The sequence below is a fragment of the Callionymus lyra genome, chromosome 11 (assembly GCF_982586985.1).
Source record: "Callionymus lyra chromosome 11, fCalLyr1.hap1.1, whole genome shotgun sequence".
NCBI lineage: Eukaryota > Metazoa > Chordata > Actinopteri > Syngnathiformes > Callionymidae > Callionymus > Callionymus lyra.
In genome coordinates, this window is record NC_141828.1 from 24,671,729 (window position 1) to 24,694,554 (window position 22,826).

General features: G+C 35.9%; 1 protein-coding gene across 2 annotated transcripts; it reads left to right on the forward strand.

Moving 5' to 3' along the window:
* The first annotated feature begins 237 nt into the window (after positions 1 to 237).
* Positions 238 to 22,775, forward strand: LOC148069700 (transmembrane protein 150A). 2 transcript variants are annotated; one of them, XM_087803075.1, is made up of 8 exons: positions 238 to 451; positions 1,241 to 1,477; positions 6,060 to 6,107; positions 6,692 to 6,778; positions 7,463 to 7,530; positions 14,576 to 14,703; positions 19,144 to 19,321; positions 20,684 to 22,775. In XM_087803075.1, exons 2-8 carry the CDS (start codon positions 1,413 to 1,415, stop codon positions 20,929 to 20,931), a joined length of 822 nt encoding a protein of 273 aa, XP_087659201.1. In that variant the 5' UTR covers positions 238 to 451; positions 1,241 to 1,412; the 3' UTR covers positions 20,932 to 22,775. The 2 variants fall into 2 exon arrangements, with proteins under 2 accessions (XP_087659201.1, XP_087659202.1); XM_087803076.1 differs by having other exon boundaries at positions 238 to 420.
* The last annotated feature ends 51 nt before the right edge of the window (positions 22,776 to 22,826 follow it).

Consider the following 22,826-nt stretch of genomic DNA (forward strand, 5'->3'; position numbering starts at 1 on the left):
TTAAATAAAACACACAATATAACAACAACATGACATAGATATAATCATATCATATATTTGCGACGTAAAAAAATCAAAAAGTAATTGAACGCAAATTAGTTTTTTCTCTTAACACCGCCTTTCCGCTGCGACTCTGGAAAAAATGAAACACCACCCTTTCATGGAGTTGTTGTAGAGGGGCGGAGTCACCGCTGGAGGCTCAGACTGTCTCGTGGCGACGATGCTGCTTCAGGGACTCTTCAAGGGACTCACGCCGCGGTGAGAAGAACGGAACTGGAGCCGCAAAGAAAGGACGATAAACCGAATCTTTTCCGCGTATTTGTAGACTGGGATACAGCGAGCAACTTTTAGAAGGAATAGCTTTTTTTTTCCAGAGATTCTTTGGACCAAACCCTTGGAAACTTGAAGCAGGAGAAGAAGGTGAGCGGACAGGTTAAAGTGTTGTCACAAGGTAAGATGATGCTAATGCACAAGAACTGAAGCAAAAACAATCCTCGTTCCTTCAAATAAAGTGCTTGTATCTATGATATTAAAAGTTTTATTGAAGAATGACAATTAGTAAAAAAAAGTTTTCCTTTTTTTTTTGGTCAGAAAGTTAATTTTATCACTTGTACTATAAACCTAGTAATTCCATAATCGCATACAACCGAGTTTATGTTTTATCAGCACATGATTTCATACTTTATAAATGAATAAAAACTGTATCTCTCGAAGTTCAAGTCTATTGTAAACAAACATTACTTTTTTTTACAATGTTGTTTTTTTAAATTAATTTTTAGTTACTAAAGCTGTCATGATCTTTTGCTAGTTGAATGAATGAATACCTTTTCTTTATCACTTATAACTTGGCTCTAAAGTAAACACTATGTACAAGAAAACAAAAAAAAAAAAATGTCACCCAAAGCTCAATACTATATACTGTAAATCCTCTACTTTTCATTTGTTGATCGATCAGTGAATGAAAAAACTGAAAGCTCTGAATACTGATTTTAATTTTTTTTCAATTCATTGAAACACTGGTTATTATTTTACAATGAATGTAAAGTCTGATTTTTGTGCTGTAAAAGTTAAGTGTTAGAAATTCATGTTAAAAGTCCGATGTCACACATTTAGTTCCAAATATACACTGCATTGTTTCCTTAATTCAAAGCAAACCGTTGTTGTGACCGACAGCTTCTACTGTCTGCTTCTCATAAAAGATGAAACGTTGATCCAGACAATCTCTCTTCTCCATCTGCAGGACACATCTGTGCCGTGGTGGTTGCTTCCACCAGTCATCATCATCATCATCGGAAGGAGAATGAACGTGTTACTGGCAGTGCAAATGTCTGCCATTCGCAGTTAAATGTTAGCTCCACCTGAGCAGACTCAGCCCGGCTGGCCCAAGAGGACGAAGAAGAAAAGATTGAGAAATGTCTCTGTGGGTGATCCTGCCTATTAGCCTGCCAGCTCTTACCATCACTGGAATATGGGTCGTGTAAGTGCAACTTTTTTCATACTAAAATTATAATAATAAAAACAAATGTATAATCAAATATGGACCAAACTTTATGGATCAAACTTTTAAGTTCTCAGGTTCACAAGGTTTTTATAAAGATTAAAATCAACAAGCTGCCAAAACACACAGCTATTACTAACATCACATATCTCAGGATATGCTAATGATAGCTATGCTACCGCCCCCCCAAAACTCTAATTCGATTTTTTTTAATTATCTATGAATTATATACAAACAAATAAACAAGCACATGTAAAAAGACATATAACAAACAGAACTTAGAAGTGGCGTAGAGCAAAATGGTGGAGCTACTCAGTCATTTGCCAGGAAGCAGATATGTCTTGGTAGAAGAAAATGTCTTTTGTCTAACCTTAAAAGTTGTTTTTCTCATTTTTTTAATTTTTTATCTCATCAGTTTGTCTAGTAGTAACGCTTTGCTACATGCTACATCCCTTCTCCCGCCAAAGTTCAATCTACAACCAAATCTGCTAGCTCAAAACTTTGAATTTTCCATTAATCCGCATATATATATATATATACAGGTGTATATATATATATATATGTAAAATTGTTGTTTTTTCTTAACAAATGTACGAAAATGGTGTCCTCAAAAAAGTGTCTTAAGTAAAAATCTTTGGGTGACTTAAAGAAATTGTGTGTTAATGTTGTAAAGTTTTCCCTCTTGACATTTCATACATTTAAGTGTTCCCTTTCCATTGACTCACAAACAAGCAAACCAGGTATTTGATGGTTGTGTAATAAGTGCAAACTTAAACTTAATTGTCAAACAAAAGACATCCCCCTTCTTTTATTTACTTCTTAAGACTTGGCCTTTAGCAGCAAACAAAACATACAATTATGTCACAGAAAATAATGTTGACACTGAGGATTAGGAAGGGTCTTCAAATGTGCAAGTCAGCAAAACAAGGCTTGTATATATTGTGTCGAGGAACAAGTAGAGACCTCCTGGTAGTGTTCGCTCTGACTGCTCAAGCATGTGCTTTGTTATTACTCCTTGAGGAGGAATTCAAAGCCCAAGGCAGGAGGCAGATGGCTTTGCTCTGTTCTTCACACTTTTTTATCAGCCACATATTCTGTCTGAATTCATTGTGGAGATGAAGAAGAGTATTCAGCTGTCATCTGTTAAACATACTGGCTAATTAGAGTTTAATGAACATGCGTGATTAATGGGCCAATCGGGGATGTGTATTCAGGTGGACGGTTTGACGGTAAAAATAAGTGCGCTGCACATTTCTCTGCTTCTTTAAACTGATTTCCTTCCTGTTGCTGTGACAAGGGTGCCTTGTTTCTAAGAGGTCTTTTTTACACACTTGTGGAATGTCAAAGGATGTGAGCTGTTGTGTAACACCCTCCTACAACTTTGGGTTACTGGATGGGAGTAATGTAAACACAGGAAGGGGTGTATTCCGACTTTATTTCGGCATCTCCACCTAAACCCACCTCAGGTAGCATTTTTCTTCTGGTGTCAATGGTAGAGAGGATTCAATATTTCTGCTGTTATGACTGATCAGAATCCTTCAGACACATGAATAGAAAACAAAACACTTCGCTCACACTTCGTCCAAAGTGCTTGGATGAGTCAATGTAGGTTACAGTAAAAATGTTTTTCCGAGACAAATTTAGAGTTTGGGTATAGATGGAAATTTCGATACCGTTACTAATATAACGATAACCTTCACTTGTATACTGGTTACTGGACGATACTTTTTTCAATATCAATTTTATAAGCTATAATCCTAGCAAATGTAAAATTAAATATCCACTGCACACTTAAAAAAAAAAAGAAAAGATATACAGTATATATATTTATTGCAAAATAAGACTACCTAAAAATGAAAACTCAATCTGATGTGCACTTTTTGTCACTTATAAAAGTGTCAACACATTACAGAGTAATGACTTGTATAGTATACTATACTACTAGTATGACTTGGCACCGAAATACAAACCATGTTCTGATACTCGGTACTACGGAAGAATTTTGGCTGGTGCCACAAAAGAACCGAAGTTCGATATCCAGCCCTTGACAGATGAGCGTCGTGGATTGACTCTATATCAGGGTGACTCCACTAAATTTGAGGGCCAGACCTTCTGAGGGATTCCCAGTCTGTGGGCGAGTCAACGCCTCTACTTCCATTTCCTGTTTAATGTGAGGCGAACAGATTAAAAATATACACACAATGTTAGAAATCATTAAGTACTTATGTCTTCGAATAGCAACAGCCAATAGCTACGTTATACTCTTTGTTGATGGCCAAGACATCGTGATACAAGATGTACTTTCTTGGGAATTTCCTTTGTGTCAATATAATTCAGGCCCACTCGTCTTAAAATGTTCTATTCCCGTGTCAACTCTACCTTGCTTTATCTAAACTGGATCTCCATCAGCTTATTGTTGGCCTCTCTAAATAGCTTGAAGGGCTTATTCTGGCCAACAGTCCTTAATTTGACAGCCCTTCTCTATAAACATCCAGGTCCTATTTATTCAGATTCAGGACATGAAGCCTTTGGCCAGGCTTGTACTGTATATCATGCTCATTCTCCATACACAACCCTCTTTCCTGTGGCTTCCTGACATGTTATTTTGAGACCGTCTATGGAAAATATTTATTGTGCAAAGCATAGTTTCCCATGAAGTGGTTGTTACATGCTCCTTGTTAAATCTCTGTATTGCCCTGCAGCACGCCACCATAGTTTACAACCACCACAAAGGCCAATAATGCAAACAAGCCTATCATTACGCTTCTATAATTTAAACCAAAACCAACTTTATTTAGAAAACTTCCCACAGCTGACAATCATACAGAGGAGAAGACCATATTTTGAAAGTAGCATTTGCGGAAAACCTGGTTTAACCCTCTTTTCAGATCAGGATATAAAGCCTAGGTTTAATGTCAACATTATTTTCATGGACAGGCCCTGAGATAAAAACAGCAAAAATAAAATGGCAAAACCGGCCAAGACTCAACATGACACTGACTCTCAAGGAGCCGCGGACTGGAACAAGAAGGTCCCATGTAGAGTTTGTTTTTACCTGATTTTCACTACTTTCTTTTTGGAGAAATAAAAGAAATAGCATCTGGACAAGAACCACAGGCTATTCAGAATCAGAAACGGCTTCATTGGCCAAGTATTCATCATAAATATACATGGTATTTCCCTCCGGCTGTTTGTGTCTTGTTTAGGACCCTTTTTTTGGGGAACACAGGAGAAACATGGAACAATAAACATAAATCATTTACAAATTATATACAAACATAGTACAAGATGCAAAATGAAATATACATAATTACATAATATGACTTAAGAGAAAATCCAGTCTTTAAAACAAATTTCAGGTGGTAATAATCAACAATTTTCTTTTTTTTAATCTTTCTGTGTAAGCTGGTCACAAGTTATTAGCAGACTGGTACTGGTTAAAGACCATTGGTGTATAGTTTTCTAAGCACAATTTAGGTTGCTGTTGTTGTAACTCTTTGATTTGTAATGCCATTTAACTTTTTATTCTGACCAAGCTAATGTGAAATAATTACTTTAAAAGTAAAATACGTTTTTCTCCTTTGATTCTTAATACACTGTATGTTGGACACAATAAGCTTTGTAAACTCCACGATGGGAATAGTGTGACACGATGTGTCGGTTCTGATCCATTCTCTCTCGTCTCTCGCCTCAAATGTCGTGAAGAAGAATCCTCTTTCTCCTATAATCAGATTTAATTATCCACTGACCTCCTTCTCAACTCCAGCATTAAGTTACAACCACATTTCAATCACTCACTAATAGTGACGTGACAATTTAGAAATGTTATCAGGTAAATACAAATTGATGGAAATTCACAGCATCAAGGACATAAAAAAAGTATCCTTTTTTTCCCATCAACTGTGCAACAGTGTTTTTTCTTCAGGTCTTGAATATATTGCAGATTTGCAAAAGTGTTTCTTTAAGAGTTAAATATGCCTTTGTTCTTCCCTCTTTGGGGAGATTTAGATTTTCACATCGGTTCACAAAACAATGATTAACCATACAAACGCATGACATTAAGACATACAGTACCTACAAATATTATAAATAATAACAAAGCAATAATTAATTAAAAAAACTGTAAAATAATATATAATAATGATTATACAATAAAAGTAATACAATTAAATAAGCACGATGATAAATTAACTAATGATAAATATATCAACAACACAAGTAACTAAGTGGGGAGAGGGAGTTACACTATTTATAAAACATAATATATTTTTAGTTTGATCTGGAAAATCTCTCCTTCCTGCAACGTGAGTGAATACATAAAAAATAACGGGGCTACAACTCAACCTTTTACAGATTGTTGTCCAATGCTTTGAATGGCTTTGTGACTTGCCAATATAATCGTGGAGATGAAGTTAAGTTTGTATTTTTAGTATTGAAGATGTCATCGATCTCAGGCTGTGATTGAATGTGAAACAGTTTCTAATCTTGCCTCATTTGATGGTTTTATACTTATCATCGCATCACTGTTGACTCATTCAGATTTTCTTTTCTCTTTCTCCAGGTACGCCATGGCGCTGTACAACCAACACGTGTGTCCTGTGGATAACTGGTGTGTTTATTATCTGCTTAAGTTGTATTTAACGTTTCATATGTTCATATTCTGCAAGTGAAAGGCTAGTGGCGAGCAAAGCTGTTAGAACACGAACTTCTACTGGAGGATCAAAAAATGATTGAGTCAGTACCTTTTAAAATGTGTGGTTTCTAGAGTTTTACAGATCCTGACATAAAAAAACAAAACAAGAATTACAAATGTTTCTCGAAAGTACTCACTTTCTCAGCTTTTGGCACGATTATAGAGTTGGGCTCGTCTACTACAGGAGAGAAAATAATGGGCCATTATTCATAACTTGAATGTCAAACTCGGTCCCACACAAGGCCAAACTATTTAAAATTGTGTGATGAACAAAGGTGTATTTTACCAAAAAGTATTTTTCAGGAAAGAAGGAGTCTGATTGTGAAATTGTCTTTTTATTCTCGGAGGCGTGATAATTATCTTTAAGGTTTATCAAAAGCTCCTAACAAAATGATTTTCTTTGATGTTAGTCTCTTATGACTGTGTACTTGGATAATGTCTGTTCCTCAGATTTATCGATGGTTTCATAGATCTCCTCAAAACTGTGTTTTGTGTTGCAGGATGTACAACCACACCTGTGAGGAGGACCTGTTCCTGCAGAGCGGACCAACACTGTGCTGCACTCTGGACAATGTGCCTCTCATCAGGTCAGCCAGGCTCCCACCCCTCCCTTAAAAGTTTTCTCACTGCTTATTTAGCGGAAACCTTTCTCGACCCCCCCCCCCCGGGCAAGGCCCGTAGAGTAAAAGAACAGTCACGTTTGATGGAGATGCATCTCAAAGTGTGTGTGTACATTCTGAAAATAACTTGCCAGCGTGGCAGTGGAGAATGTTGCACCACCATATAAACACACGTAGAGGGGTCGGCTTACATTGAAGGGGGCGGGGGGGCACTCCCGCTCTTTTGTTTGTCTTTCGGGCAGACCGCTTTGAACATGAAAGACAAGCATGGAAATACTTTTGTGGTTTGTAGATACAAAAAAAACTAATAAAAAATGTTCATTTAAATACATCATTAAGTGGTTTACCTGGAGGTGTAACAGTATTGAGTGGCTGCACTACTATTATCCCTCAAACCCTCAAAAGTCAAAAGGATTTAGTCCAACATTGTTCTTCTTTCATCCTCGCAGTGAAGAATGTGTGTGAATCCAGTCAGCTGAGAAAGCTTTAGATTTATTGTGAGGCAGCAGTTTGTGTGCAGACAGTGTTGACTGTCTCTGTCCTTCTCCTCAAATCTACCTTTTCATTTAAACTTGTTTGTTTCTTGAATGGTTTGTGTGTCTTCTGCAACACCAGTTCATTGTTGTTTTTTTCTCTCCTTTGACTTTTTAGTAAATGTGGAACATTTCCTCCAGAAAGCTGCTTCTTCAGCCTCATCTGCAGCACAGGTTCTTTTATGGGTGAGAGCTCACACTCACACGTATATCCATCTTACTTTTGAATCCTCTGAGCGCATCATCTGGACTCTCACCAAACATGTAAACGATGAGATCCCAGGTGCTGAAGCGTTCACATCATCGATAACCTTCAATGAGCAGGATTGCAACCTGCGTCACATCCTTCACCGCCAGTTAATATGTGTGTGTGTTTCCGTATGGAAGAACATCAGTGCCTTCAGAATATCAAATTATTCAGAGTGGTTGAATTAAAACCAAAATAACATTTCAAACGTTAAAACTGTTGAATAATTGAATAGTAATGTTACAGCCTTATTACAAAATGAAATTAATTCATTTTTTCCTCAAAATTCTACACACAACACCCCATAATGACAATGTGAAAAAGATTTGTTAACATTTTTGCAAATGTATTAAAAAAAACAACTGAGAAATCATGTGTACATAAGTATTCACAGCCTTTGCCATGAAGCTCAAGGTGCATTCTGTTCCCACTGCTCCTCCTTGAGATTATCTCTGCAGCTTAGTTAGAGTTTACCTGTCATAAACTCAGTTGTTTGGACATGATTTGGAAAGGAACACATCTGTCTATAGAAGGTCCCACATTCTCTGCTGCTTTGAAAGACCAATGGGCACAGTGGCCTCCATCATCCGTAAGTGGAAGAAGTTTGGAACCACCAGGACTCTTCCTAGAGCTGGCCATCCAAACTGAGTGATCGGGGAGAAAGGCCACAGTCAGGGAGGTGACCAAGAACCTGATGGTCACTCTGTAGAGCTCTAGAGCTCCTCTGTGAAGAGAGGAGAACCTTACAGAAGGTCAACCATCTCTGCAGCAATCCACCAATCAGGCACGTGTCCAGACAAAAACAAAACACATTGCAACCCGCCTTTGCCAGAAGGCACCTTGAAGGACTCTCAGACCATGAGAAACAAACATCTCTGATGAGACAAAGATTGAACTCTCTGGTGTGATTCCAGGTGTTATGTTTGGAGAAAACCAGGCACTGCTCATCACCACGCTTATACCATCCCTACAGTGAAGCATGGTGGTGGCAGCTTCATGCTGTGGGAATGCTTGTCAGCGGCAGGAATTTGGAGACTAGTCAGGATAGAGGGAAAGATAAGAAAGATAAATGCAGCGATTTACTGACACATCCTGGATGAAAACTTGCTCCAGAACGCTCTTGACTTCAGATTGGGGGCAACAAACTTAATGCCAGATATCAAGATATCAAAAGAGTGGCTTCAGGACAACTCTGTGAAGGCCCAGCAAGAGCCCTGACTTGAATCCAATTGAACATCTTTGGAGATGAGAAAATGGCTGTTCACTGAGAGGTGCTTCACAGAGGAATGGTCAAAACTGCCCACAGGTTTTCTAAGCTTGTTGCATCATATACAAAAAGATTTGAGGCTGTAATTGCTGCAATAGGTGCATCAACAAAGTATTAATCAAAGGTTCTGAATAATTATGTACATGTGATTTCTCATTTTTTTCATTTTTAATACATTTGCCAACATGTCAAAAGTTTTTCACATTTACACCAGAGCTCGTCTTAACTCCTTTACAACAGTGTGATCCATGTCAAAAAATATTTAAAAAGAACCATTATAAACTGTTAATACTGTCTCAATTTATGTTTTCATTGCATTTTTTAACACAACAAACGTTATAAAGAGAGTCAGTCTCACCAGATATTAGATAATTCTAAAACATGACATCGCTTGAATAAAGTTCTAGAGCATGTTTCTAACACGCGACTCCAAAAGACGAACATCACATAAAACTAATTAATAAACACTGAGCCAAACAGACGTTGTGGGCGGGGCTTCAACAAACTGTCTTATAGTGAAGGATCAGAATCTACTGATGGATCGTGAGATGTAGTTTAAGTTAAAATATCTAAACTGATGCAGCAGTGATGACGTCACCTGATCGTTTATGCATGCAAATAAGATCAAGTAACTCTACTAGTTTGGTTTTGTCTGCTGCCACTGTTATTCTGAATTTAAAAAGCTTTGTGATTTCAACCTTTCGATATCAATATTAAAAAAAAAAAAATCAATATTCTGATGGCACTGATTTACTTCCATAGTTGTGTTTAGAACTTTGAGAAAAAATGTAATCAATTTTGGAAAAGGCTGTAACATAACCAATTGTGGAAAAGGTGAAGCTCTGTGAAAACTTTCTTGATGCACTGTAGATGTTTACATTTAATTTAATTTAATCTTTTTCAGACTTAACTTACTTTTACTTAATTTCTTCAACCTGAGCGGACTCACTTTGTAATTGATTTGCAGTCCAGTAGTCGTTCTTGACGTCATTCTTACTTTTAAACAAGCTACCTGAGATCGGTCACCTATCTTCTTTTAATCCCAAACCAAGTCTGGGTCATAAAATATGACACTCAACGTGATCGTGATTTAATATTTGACATCATGATGGAGGTGATTATGTTACTGTGTAACCCAAGTGATGAGTACGAGACACACACTCTCAATGTGACATTTTGTCCTGCTTTCATTTACATTTCAAAGAATTCCTGAAGTCAGAATGTTACTTCCTTTAGCACAGGAGTCTTCAAGTCAATGTGTCTGATGGACACCACAGGGTGGGCTCCATCCTTATAACTAGGATAGTTCACCCAAAATTCAAATTTCACACATTTTCTACTCAGCCTCATGTTGAGGGGTTGGGATTATTTTCAGAGTAATCTATTTCTTTTTTATTGAAGACAAAGTTATAGACAAAAATGTATGTTCATTTTAATGTAGCGACTGGAGCTCAGTTTTTTTGTCTCTGTCTTCATCCCAAAAGACACTTAAAAACATCCAAATACCTCCATACTGCTCGTCTGTACCGTCCATCTTGTATTGAAGCCTCAATGTGAGACATTGTAACAAGAAACTTAACTAAGTCTATATTTTAATCTTTTTTGTATCGAAAGCTTCCATTCTTTCCTCATTGAAACACATTATATCAGTGTTTTAAGATTTGCTTCTTGGCCTTTGATCCCCTGCTAAAAACCTACTCATTTAATTTCTTTTGGAACAATTTCTTATGTCGAGGCTTCAATACAAGAGGGACTTTACGGGCCAACAGTATGGAGGTATTTGGATCTTTTTAAGTGTATTTTTGGAAGAAGATGAAGATGAAGACAATTGAGCTCCAGTCGCTACATTAAAATGAGCAAACATTTTTGTCTATAACTCTAAAAAGGAACAGATTACTCTGAAAATAATCCCAACCCTTAGTCGACATCAGGGTGAGTTTTACCAGCACATGACTGATCAGGAAGTCAAAAGCCCCTGTGGCTACAACAAATAAAAAGAGTCAACTTCCATTTTGTTTGAATGAATATCTATTTTTAGAAAGTTTTGAGCCATGATGTCTATCACTCTTTTGTTTGATAATGCTATGACTGCTGAAGTGTAAAAGTAACTTAAATAACTAATGTTGTCACATTAGATGTTTGCGATGGAGAGCGAAGGCAGGAGCTTGCGTCTGCTGGTTTGAATTATTTTCCTGCTTCTACACGTGCTCCTCCGACTGCTGGTCCTGACTACCCTGGTCTAGTTAATGTTTCCCAGCTGTGGCACAGGCTGTGTGTGTGTGTGTGTGTGTGTCACGTGTGTTAGTAGAGGGTATACGTCTGTGCCATGTTTGTCCATCAGATTCTCCATGCCTCAAGGAACTTTTGTTCTGATGCTACATTTAAAAAAACTAGAACACACAGTCAGGCTTTGTAAAACACACACAACTATTAACACCTTTCTCTTCTGTGTTGTTGGTTCAACAGAGTCTTTATTTCTGCATTTTTTGTGTCTGTGGAAAAACACACTCTCAGGTCGGTGAGAAGTTTGCGGATGCACGAGTGAATGTTCAGCCTTGTTGTTAGCCGTGAGCATCAGGAGGTCGGTCTGGTGACCTTCTGCTGCCGGAGGTCATGAATGGCCAGTACAGAGAGAGTCAAACTCATGAGTTATTCGAATGGTTACCTCTGGTGACCTATTAAGATGCTGGTGTTGAAGATAAGAAATGGATAAACAATTATACAGAGACTTCTAAATAACAGTGAAACTGAGGTTAAATGTAATGGATGTAAAAACAAACACGGAGATCATTTTAATAGATCAAGCCTACATGACTAACAATATCACAATCCGGGTCACAAGTTCTCTCATAGACACTTTGGTAAATAAACAATATTTATTATTCTCTAAGGGAACACGTCTTCTTACCCTAACACGAGTGTATCAAGCTGTTTTATAGTTGAGTAACAACTGAGATGGAGCTTTTTTTTAACCCATCTAGTTGTTAGAGGTGTAGGACCCTCCACGATGATTAACAAATGCAGGGAAAGAACAATGTCGACGTTTCTAAAGCAGGCTTTCAGGATTTTAGAATATTTGTGTTATTTGGCTGTTCGCTGGAACATAGAATGTTGATAATTCCTCTTGAAGTGCAAGTTCTTATGGCTCTGCAGAAGTAGGTTAAGTTCATGCAGCATGTCTCTGTACAACAGGCTATTGTAAATGAGCACCTTTAGCTTCTTAGCCTATTGATTTATGTCTTACTTTGTGGCGCTACAGTTGGCTCAGGGCTTGACTTGCACTCTATGACCTGATTTTCCCTCTTCCCACCTTTCTTTTTCCAACATCTACACACACAACTATTATTGTATCATTTTTTATGCGTCCTCCGTGGGAGAGTCCAGAATGGTCTTTGGATTCTTTCCCCCGGAGGTTGGCTGAGTTAGTTATGTGTGTTTATTATTGTTTATAATGTGTTTAACTGACACTAAAGGAGTCAGTACCCCACCAACCTTGAACCTCACTGCACGTCACTGATAGGAGCGTGTATTAATAACTCTTAGTGTATGTAATGTTTACAACTTAACTTAACTTAGCTGCCTTCAAACTTAGAATAAGCTTATTGCCCACATAAAGCGTAAAATAACAAAAACAGCATGAATCTGTAAAATATTTGACATTTTATGCCTCTAATGTTTCCATATGTTCCACAATTGTCGTGTGTAGCTATTAAAAAGTCATTCTCCTGAAAAGGGGAAAGATCCTGAGCCAGTCTGTCTGCTGCCGAGAGGCCATGAAGCCATAATCTAATGCAATAAACGACTGACTCACAACTGAATGTCAGAGTCTGGAAAAGCTGCTCTTTTCCTTGATTGCTCCCAAAATAACTTCACCGCAATGTTTTCAGTGCTTATGTAACCAAAATCTATAGTAACAATCCAGTTTAAATTCAACTGTGTGAGTGGATTTTTGGTGGGTTTTGAATTAAAGCACAGCATTAATTTTCATCCAACATTGTTAGAAAAATGCAACAATGTCTTTGTCCTGCGAACTAGAGGCTGTATCAACTTGAATTTCAACTCTTTGACTGAAGAATCTGATTATTTTCAAACCATTTTGTATCTCTTATCAAACTATTTTTAGCTGATCAAACAATATGTTTGAAAAATAAAAGGTACATTTTTAAAATGCTATTATAAAGAAAAAGTACAATATTTACGATAAGTCTTTAATAAGAATAACTAAGATTTTAAAAGGTGGTCTAAGAAAATTATAAAACGTAATAATATAATATTACAAGTACCATCAAACATGTATTAAAGTATTTCAAAATACATTTAGTTATTAAATTACATCTACAGTCCACTTTGAACTTGTTTTGTGTATAGATTGCCTATTATACTTAATAAAGTCTGTCCAAAAACATGTCTTAAATATTTTTCCTCAAAGAGTGTTGATATATATATATTCACATATATACATTCATATTTTATTTACTCCACACTGTATAATTGACTTCCCTCTCGCAGGAAATGTCTCTTCAGATAAAATGTTGTGGGTCTAAAGGTTCTGTCGGAGCTGCTCATCGATCATGTCTGTACCTAACAGCACTTGAGATCTTCTAATTCTGTGTTGCCATGGCAGGGAAAAGGTTTTAGACAAGTAGAAGATAAATGTTTCTGCTTCAGGAGTCAGGAAATATCATTCGTCATGGCTTGTGAAAGTTGCTCCTTCTCTGCATAATAACAAGATGTTGTTATATTAAGTCACATTTTAAAATTACTGTACGAAATATTTTTTATAAACTAGTGAAAATAATTGACCTTTTTAAAAAAAAAAAATTTAAATCGTATTTTTCCTCAGTCAAAATGATTTATTTATTTTTCTGTATTCTTACATGAACTGTTCTCTGGTGTTCCTTCAAAATGATTGTAAATGTAACTATTTAAAAAACTTTATTTATTTTTTTCAAAAATGTATATAATTTCATAACTAAAGTACTTTTCACAGAAAAATTAAAGCATCTAGAAAAAGCTATATTGACCCTTTAAATATCTGAAGCTTTTTGTAAAGAGAACATAAAGGAGCACTTAAATTAAAGGTCACATAATATATTAAACGTCTTAAAACACCTCAGAAAAAAAGTTTTTTTGTATGGTAGTTAGTTTTGACTAGTAAGATTAATTTGACTTCCTGTAGTGTGGTGCGCTTCCTAGTCCTACCTCAGTTGTAGCAACATATTTAATAACATATAATAATTAATATAAAGCTACAAATTAGCAACTGTTTCCTCTCATGAGTGAATCTGCTGTTGGTTTCTAAGACCCGCCTCTGTCAGCCTGAGTTTATACCACGTCCACTTCCAGCTCTAGCAGCAGCAAGACGCTGACAAAGAAAAAACAAGGGGAGGTCAAGCCTGTGGTGTCGCAACAATACCCTGCTCACATCCTATTATGACCCCCGTACTCATCTGTCCCATTTACTGTTGTCTATTTCCTCGTCGTAGGATTCTGTCCACTTTCCCGCCACTTTCTGCTTCTTGCGTCCTCGCCGCAGAGAAATGAGCCTTCAAGGATTTTTTCTTGGCAGACGAGGCTCCCTGGCATCAGATGAACTAAAAACAAAAAAAAAAAAGCAACAGTTACATAATTTCCAAGATTTGTTTTCTCTTCTTTTTCTGCTGCACAACCACACGTTACTGATTCTTTTCTTTTCCTGCGTCTCACTCTTTCCACAGTGATGGTGATCGTGCTGCTGCGTTACGCCCATGTCATCGAGAAACACCAGAACTGTGTTCTCAACACGGCCAGCCTCTCCACCGGCTGGATCTGTGCCGCGGGGCTCATCATGGTGGGCAACTTCCAGGTAGGAACGTTTAAAACAAGCTTACCTCTTGAGTAAGAATCTGGCGATACGAGACGTATCGTGATACAAATGCATCGATAACATATAAGGAGATACTGTAGGTATGATGTTATTACATCGGGAACGTCCTTGTTTAAAAAATATGCAATTGTATCTATACTAGTGGTGTGTATTGACAAGAATCTGGTGATACGATGTGTATCACGATACAGGGGCAATGACACGATATATTGATCTATATCGTGATACTGTAGGAACAAGGATATATTTGTAGTATTGTCGAGTACTTGACTCTAGTGTTGCAGAATTTACAGACCACTTGACTCTTGATGAAGTTGTAAATGCTTTTATTTGTTTTGAAACCAATATATTTCCAAACATCAGCTTTAAAAGCTGCTGGAGTCCACTGTATCCTCTCGTCCTCAGTCATTACCGGGATTTGCATGATTTTGTTGTTCCTTTAGCTGCAAAGTACATAATAACTTAACACTGTGAATTTGGATGATAATTGTAAAAACTAAAAAAATTTAAAAATATATTTTGCACAATTTATACAAATACAAACCATAAAATAAATATGATCAAAGTAAAACTATGTATAGATTTATAGTGTTTGTGTTGCTAACATAGATTAATAGTGTTTGTGTAGCTAAAAAAGCGGTTAGAGTCCACTGTATCCTCTCATCCTGAGGCATCACTGGGATCTCAATAATACACTTCATTTAAAAATGAAAAATGAAAAAATTATGATAAAACTGAAATATTATTTAAAAGCCAAAATATTTTTAATTTACAAAAAAGAAAATCGATCTAGTGCTGTTGAATATTACAGAGCCTTTGACATGACAAAAAATAAAATAATTAGTGCTAAAAAAAATACTAATGTGAAATCCGTATTTAGTGGCCCAAATATTTGTCTTTTTTTTTTTTACAAAATCATGGCCTGGGATCCCTTGAAACAATGATACCGTGTCCTAAAAAAATATATATTTAAGGGTATTGATATTTTCTTGGGTGAGTTGGTTAAACCGGTTCGTCACATGCATCATTCAGATTAGAGATAAACCGCCTCAGCCTTTGTGTAACTGTTTGCTGTGCGATTTTGCGAGTGAAGATGAGCATGTGACGTGGACGAGCGTGAACGTGTGCAGCACATGTGCAGCTGAACAGAAAGAGCCAGGACCAAGTGAGTCACCACGTCTGGTCTGGCACAAGTCAAGCCGGTCGACCTGGAGCTTCATTCTCCTTCACTTAACTCAATCAAATGACTAAAGAGAGCGTTTTTGCTCAGTGTCTGTGGACACACAGCAACAAGCAGAGGAGAACAGATGAAGGACATGATAAAATCACGGTTCCTGGGGATCCCAAAAAAAGTCTATAGATTAAATTCATGAATCTATAAACAAAGCCTTAATTGTGTGGATGTGTCTTCAGTATATTTAATTGTTAAATTTAACATTTCATTTCAACCCTTCTTCTAAGAATTTTCTTGTTTAAAAAATTGCATTCAATACTTTCTATATTGAAGGGTTGAATTTACTTTTACATGAATAATTGAATTAAAATAGTTGAACTTTTTCTAAATGAATGTATAATGGCTAAAATGGTAATGTAGGGCCAACATTGTTATATTTAATTCAAAAGGCTACTGACTAAAATATCAAACTCTCTGTGTAAAACCATAATTCATTTTGATAGGATTTTAAATTCCATTATTTAAGAAAAATACAATCTTTCAATTTAACCTTACAATATATAAATTACTTAATTCTAAACAAATTCAACAGTTAAATAAACAAAACATTGGAGTGAATTATTTATATTTTGATAGCACTGATTTCATTTCCATATAATTATAATAAAGATAAAGATAAATCATTTCAAAAATATATTGCATATTGTGATATATCGTGATACCGTAGGAACAAGGATATATTTGTAGTGTTGTTGAGTACTTTCTGTTTAAACTGCTACTGTATCTCCTCGTCCTCAGTTATTGTCGGAATCTCGTGTATTTAATTGTTCCTTTGGCTGTGAAGGACGTAATGATTGTTGATTTGATTGTAAAACAAAAATGAAAAAACACTGAATATTTTGTCAAAATTAATCAAATGTATAAACCATCAAAGAAGTATGATAAAAATAAAATATAACTTGAGGCAAAAAAAATATGAGCTAATAAAAGAATGTATTTTTAAAAATTGAAACATTTCTATTGGATATCATTACAGTATTGTTGAAAAAAAATAGGATATTTAAATGTATCACTATTTTCTTAACAACACACACACACACACACAAACGTAACTCACTTTTCTTACTGAAAACCTTCTCAAAATTGCAGTGCACAGATTCAATGTCAGTAAGTAAACTTGACTCTGCTCTCAGGTCTGTATACACAGCTGGTCGTGATCTTGGACACCAGATCTGCCAAGTTTGCATTAGCCGGGAAATAAAAAGGGGTACAGGGGGGCGTCCTGGCCGCATTTACACTACAACAACACTTCTTTTTCTCAAACTTCATTTATTTTCTACTGCTGATTACTTTAGTGGGGTCAGAGAGACACAACCACCCGCACTTGCACACAATTTCTCAGTCAACCTCAGTATGTTTTTAGAACGTTGGAGGAAACAAAGTACCCAGTGTAAACTCATGTGGGGTGAGAATGTGCACCCTAAACCTCCCCCTTTTTTTTCAAGCTTTATACTTATATTTGCGTGTGTTGGTGTCGGGCGTCATCATGCATACGTGTCTCACGACTGAACTTATCAGGTTCATCTTGAGTCACTGTGGCTGATTTACCGTCAACACAAACTGTACAGGCTGATCAAGTCGAGACCTTTTTAGAGGTACTGAGGGTGTGAAGAATGTTTTCTTGTCACAATTTAATTTCTTAAGGTATTTTGTCACGATATGTTTTGGGAAATAACGGATGATAGCTCGATGTAAAAACAAAAACATTCTTAGTTTTTGGTGTTTTATGCTTCACATTCCAAGGAGAACAAAAAAAGAAATTAAACAAAGAAAAAGAAAAACATAGGTAATACAGGAACAACACAAACAACTCAGTGAAGCCACCCCCACACCCTTATAGTCTTTATAATCTATATATATATATATATATATATATATATATATATATATATAATTCAAACAGAAGAGAAATAAGTTATATAATGGTGAGTGTATTTTTGGAGCAGAAAAAATGAGGACCCAGTTCAGCAGTTAAAAATCACTTATGTACCACATTTTTTACTTTCTTTAAAGTTTAAATATGTTTTATAGATTATAAAGACTATAAGGGTGTGGCTTCACTGAGTTGTTTGTGTTGTTCCTGTATTACCTATGTTTTTCTTTTTCTTTGTTTAATTTCTTTTTTTGTTCTCCTTGGAATGTGAAGCATAAAACACCAAAAACTAAGAATGTTTTTGTTTTTACATCGAGCTATATATATATATATATATATATATATGCATATGAAATTAATTTGAATTTCTATACTGTATATATTCTTTAAATATTAGCAGAACAACGTGAAACATATTCATACTTAAGAACTTCTTCTGAAAACTGTTACACAACGACTTCCTGAAAACCTCCTTTAAGATTTAGAAATGGTTCATATTAATAGATTTGATCTTTATCGACCAGCTGAGTGTTTTACTATCATGGTGTTTCATCTCGCGTGTCAACAAAAAACGCAGTCCTCACGTTTTGTATACTGCTGCTGAGATCTTTTACTTGAAACAAAGTACAAGCCTACAACTTTTACTTAAGAATCTCCAAGTAGTGTTTGTTTCTCAGCATCTGTGCCAAAGCACAAGATCTCAGAAGCACTTCTTTTATACTTTATTATCTTCTTGTGAGGCCAAATGCTTCCTGAACTTCCCTTACTCTCACGTCTTGCTTCATCTTTAAACACATGTGTCAAGTCCAGCCAAGTGACTCCACATGGTCCTAGGAAGGTTCTCTTAAACTCAAAGTAGATGATAATATTCTGACCTGATGATGTCAGTGATTAAGATAAGATAAGAAATGGATCAAACAGAAACTTCTGTTGATATGATGCGTATCACGACAAAGTGGCAATGATACGATATATTGTGAGTCTGTAGAAACGAGGATAAATAAGTAGTATTGTGGCACTTTAATTGTAAATTTAATTGAATAGTATTTGAAATACACTTTATTGAAATGTAAAGCATAGAGGAAGCTATAATGAAAAGTGGTGCTGAATATCGATCTATGGCATCATAAAGAACAATATTTTCTTACACCTCTAGAGAATAAGGTTGGATCAAACCTCTGAGAATAGTACAATCAAACTTCCTTCTATTTTATAAAGGTTCAGTCTGTGACCTTCGACTGCTAAAGGACATCTTGTGTGATTGAGTTTGAAACCCTCGACATCTTAAACGTGCATCTTTGTCTTCTGACAGGTGGATAACGCCAAAGTCCTCCACTATGTCGGAGCCGGCGTGGCCTTCCCCACCAGCATGCTCTTCGTGTGCCTTCAGTCTGCGCTGACGTATCGACTGGCCAAGACCCAGGGGGAGTACAACGTGGCCCACCTCCGGCTCAGCATGGCCCTGCTGAGCTTCATAGCCTTGGTGCTGAGTATCCTTCTCTGACAGAGGCTCTTGAGCAAAGCTTGGAAAGGACGTTGTAGCTGTATATTATACCGATGGGTTGACGATGCTTCGTGAAACAGTTGATGTTGATTAAAAGACCAACTCTAACTTGGTCTCAAATGTATAATCTTTGGCTCTGATCTACTAATTCAATGAATTATTTTCAAGAGTTCCCTCTAATGGAGTTTTAAAAAAGACAATGTATCATGATACTTCATCAGCTGTTTCAAGAAGCTTCATCAACACGTCACTAGAAAATATATTGACTCTCTTTATCAGTTAAACAAATTGATTTAATGTCTTAACAACATTTTCAATTACGTTATAGATGAGGTGAAAATGTGTAGGTTGATTATGCTAAAAACTATTTGCAGTATTTATTATACAAAAGTACATTAAAACATTGCATACAGTACATTGACAGATCAACCATTTGTTTTCATCAGAAATAAATCTGTTAAAAGAAATATATTTTATTAACATTCTAAAACAAAAAAAGCCTTTTTTAAATATCTTTTTGTTAATATCCATTCGAAAGTTGCTGTGTAAGGACAAAAATTGGTGTCATCAGAATATTGAATGCTCAAATTTTATTTATTAAAAAATATAGAAAATGAATGTTAATAAAAAAAACATTTTTTTGAGTAATTGAAATCATTAATTTGTAAGTTGAAAGATTTAATGAAACATTTGAATAAAAAAATTGAAACATTTTTAATGTAATAATTCCAATAATTGGTTTCAGCCTTTTAAATTCAATATAAAATCTTAGTTTAATAGAATTGATTCATTTTTTAAAGATTTGTCAAATTCAATTATTAACACTTTAATAATAGTCAAACTGTTGTTTGTTTATATTAAAATAATTAAATTAAGTATTCATTAAAAACAAATGTAACCTTTCAATATAGAAATGATTGAGTTCAATAATAGTTCAATAAATTCAAGATGAAAAACAACATTAAAAAAAAGGATTATTATTTAATTCATTATTATTTTTTATTAATTATTGGAACTAGAATGTGAAAAAAAAAGGCATTCATTTATCAAAATATTCCTTTTTTTAAATTCAATTATTTTCTTGTTGCCTTTCATAATACAAATAGTCAATTGCATTAAAAACAAAAACAATTAATTGATTTAAAAAATAAAAACAACATTTCAATAAAAAAAATCCATTATTGAAAATACATTCTGCTCCCTAATGAAATTTCACACTTCTGGGCCACATAAAAGCATAATTAAGGACCACAAATGGCCCACGGATCTCCCAGGAAAGAAGGGTATTAGTGAAGCCCTCCATGCAAAATCAATCTCTGCAGATGTTTGTCCTTGACCGTGGTTGCAGGCGGCGTGTTTTTCTGTCAGGAGAGCTTCGCCCTGCAACACGCGTCGGCCATCTTCGAGTGGATGTTCTGCGTCATCGTCATGCTCTTCTTCGGCACGTTCTCCTTCGAGTTCGCCGCCGTGTCCGGAGACACGATGGCGGTGCTGGCCAGAGGCGGCGCTCTCGGACCCGGAGGGAGGGAACACAAGATGGAGGCCCTGGGAGGTGCCGGTCCACGTTCACCGCCAGAAAACATGACCATCCTGTAGCTGCTTCATCTGAACCTTGGTGGAACATTTTGGGAGGTTCTTTTTGGACTCGTCAACAAAAATGTCTCCAAAGAGTTTTTTTGTATTTTGCACGTTACACAAGGTTGTAACTCACTTCCTGCCTCCAGTGACCACCAGAGACCACCGGATCCTTCAGCCTTTGACTCTCTCGCTCCTCTGTGGCGACGGAAAGGAACATTCCACTTGTGCCTGCTGAAAGAAAGAGTGAGAACGGTTGAAAGTATCATTTTAAAAGATTTATATCAGACAATCAAGAAGAAGAGTCAACATTTTTTTTACCAGAGTCAAACTGCTGCAGTGCATTTTGGGACATGTAGTTTAAGTGTCTAGTTGCAGCTATATCAGTATATCAGTGCAATCAGAATATTGAAACTGTTGGTCCAAATGATTTTGCTTTTATAAGCATTGATTCCTTTTTTGGAACAATCCAATTTAATAATATGTTTATATTATTATTATTATTATTTTTAACGATTGAATTAAGAAATAATATTGATGATTCTATTTTAGCAATATTTGTATTGAATTTTAAAAGGCTATGAAATAAGAAATTTAGAAAATTAAATTTAGAATTAATGGATCTGAATATGGAACTCTGGGAATTTATTTTTTATTATTACTACATTTAAAAAAAATGTCATTATTAAAGAAACACTGTTCAATGAACAAATTATTGAATTAAATTATTCAATAAAAAAACAACAAAAACCTTTCAACATGCAAATTATTGAATTAATTAATTAATCTATTAATCAAGCTTTTAAAACATGTTGAACATTTAAATTGAAGAAAAACAAAGTTTCGAAATTTGAAATGTTAAACTAATATTCTGATGGAACTGATATACTTCCAGACTGGTAACTAATATATATAGATATATATATATCTATATATATATATATAGATATATATATATCTATATATATATATAGTATACAATATTTAATAGCTTGGTTTGATTGGTCAGTTTTTAAGGGTTCAGGCGAGATGTACACGAGTACAAATACCACATTAACACACGTCTTCAGAACACATGGTTGTGTTTCTGGTACTTTGTTCGGTGCCAAACGGTTGCTTCTGTTGATACACACAGCCTTCATGCCTTCCTACCTGAGAGTTACTGTGTGACAGTGATGCAACAGTGAGTTACTCAGCTCGGTGCAGCTCAAATATTCACCTTCTCTGACGTTCTCCGCCACAGCTGTTGTTCATTTGTGATGCTCAGATACTTGTACTTTAATCTCATGAAACTATTTGGATGTTATATTTCTCTTTATCCCATCAGTGACTCGGTTATGTTTATGTTTTCTTTACGACTCTTAAACATCCATCAGCTACAAACATCTTTACATTTGGTTCTTCAATTGATTTTTAAACTTAAATATGATCACAGTTGTGGCCTGAAATGTAATTTTTAATTCCCCTTTGAGACTCGAAATACCGCCTGTTGCTATCCTGGTACATCCCTCCCTCTAGTGGACCAAAACATGTACTACACATTGCTCTGACGTCACCAGACATTTACGGTTTCCAAAGAAGTGTTCGTGTGTGTGTAGATGGATCCGTGTACGTGTTGTTCTTGTTGTGTTTGAGAGGCTGCAGCCTCGACTGAGGGTTGTGGGTTCAACTCTCCTCAACACGTTCCATCACCAGCTCGTCTTGTAAATATTTCTGACGTCATCCAAGAGACTCTCGGACGACGTGGACTCAGATTCCAAGCAGCAGATGCAAAAACCTCCACTTGTGCCTTAAAAGTGTTACCAAAGAGTTGTCGCCGTCGAGTCACGTGACTTTCTACTTCAACAATAAAAACTGTTTAATGTTTTATTTTGTCCCAGAAGAGACTTTTGAACATCTCCTTAAACAGCCTGTCG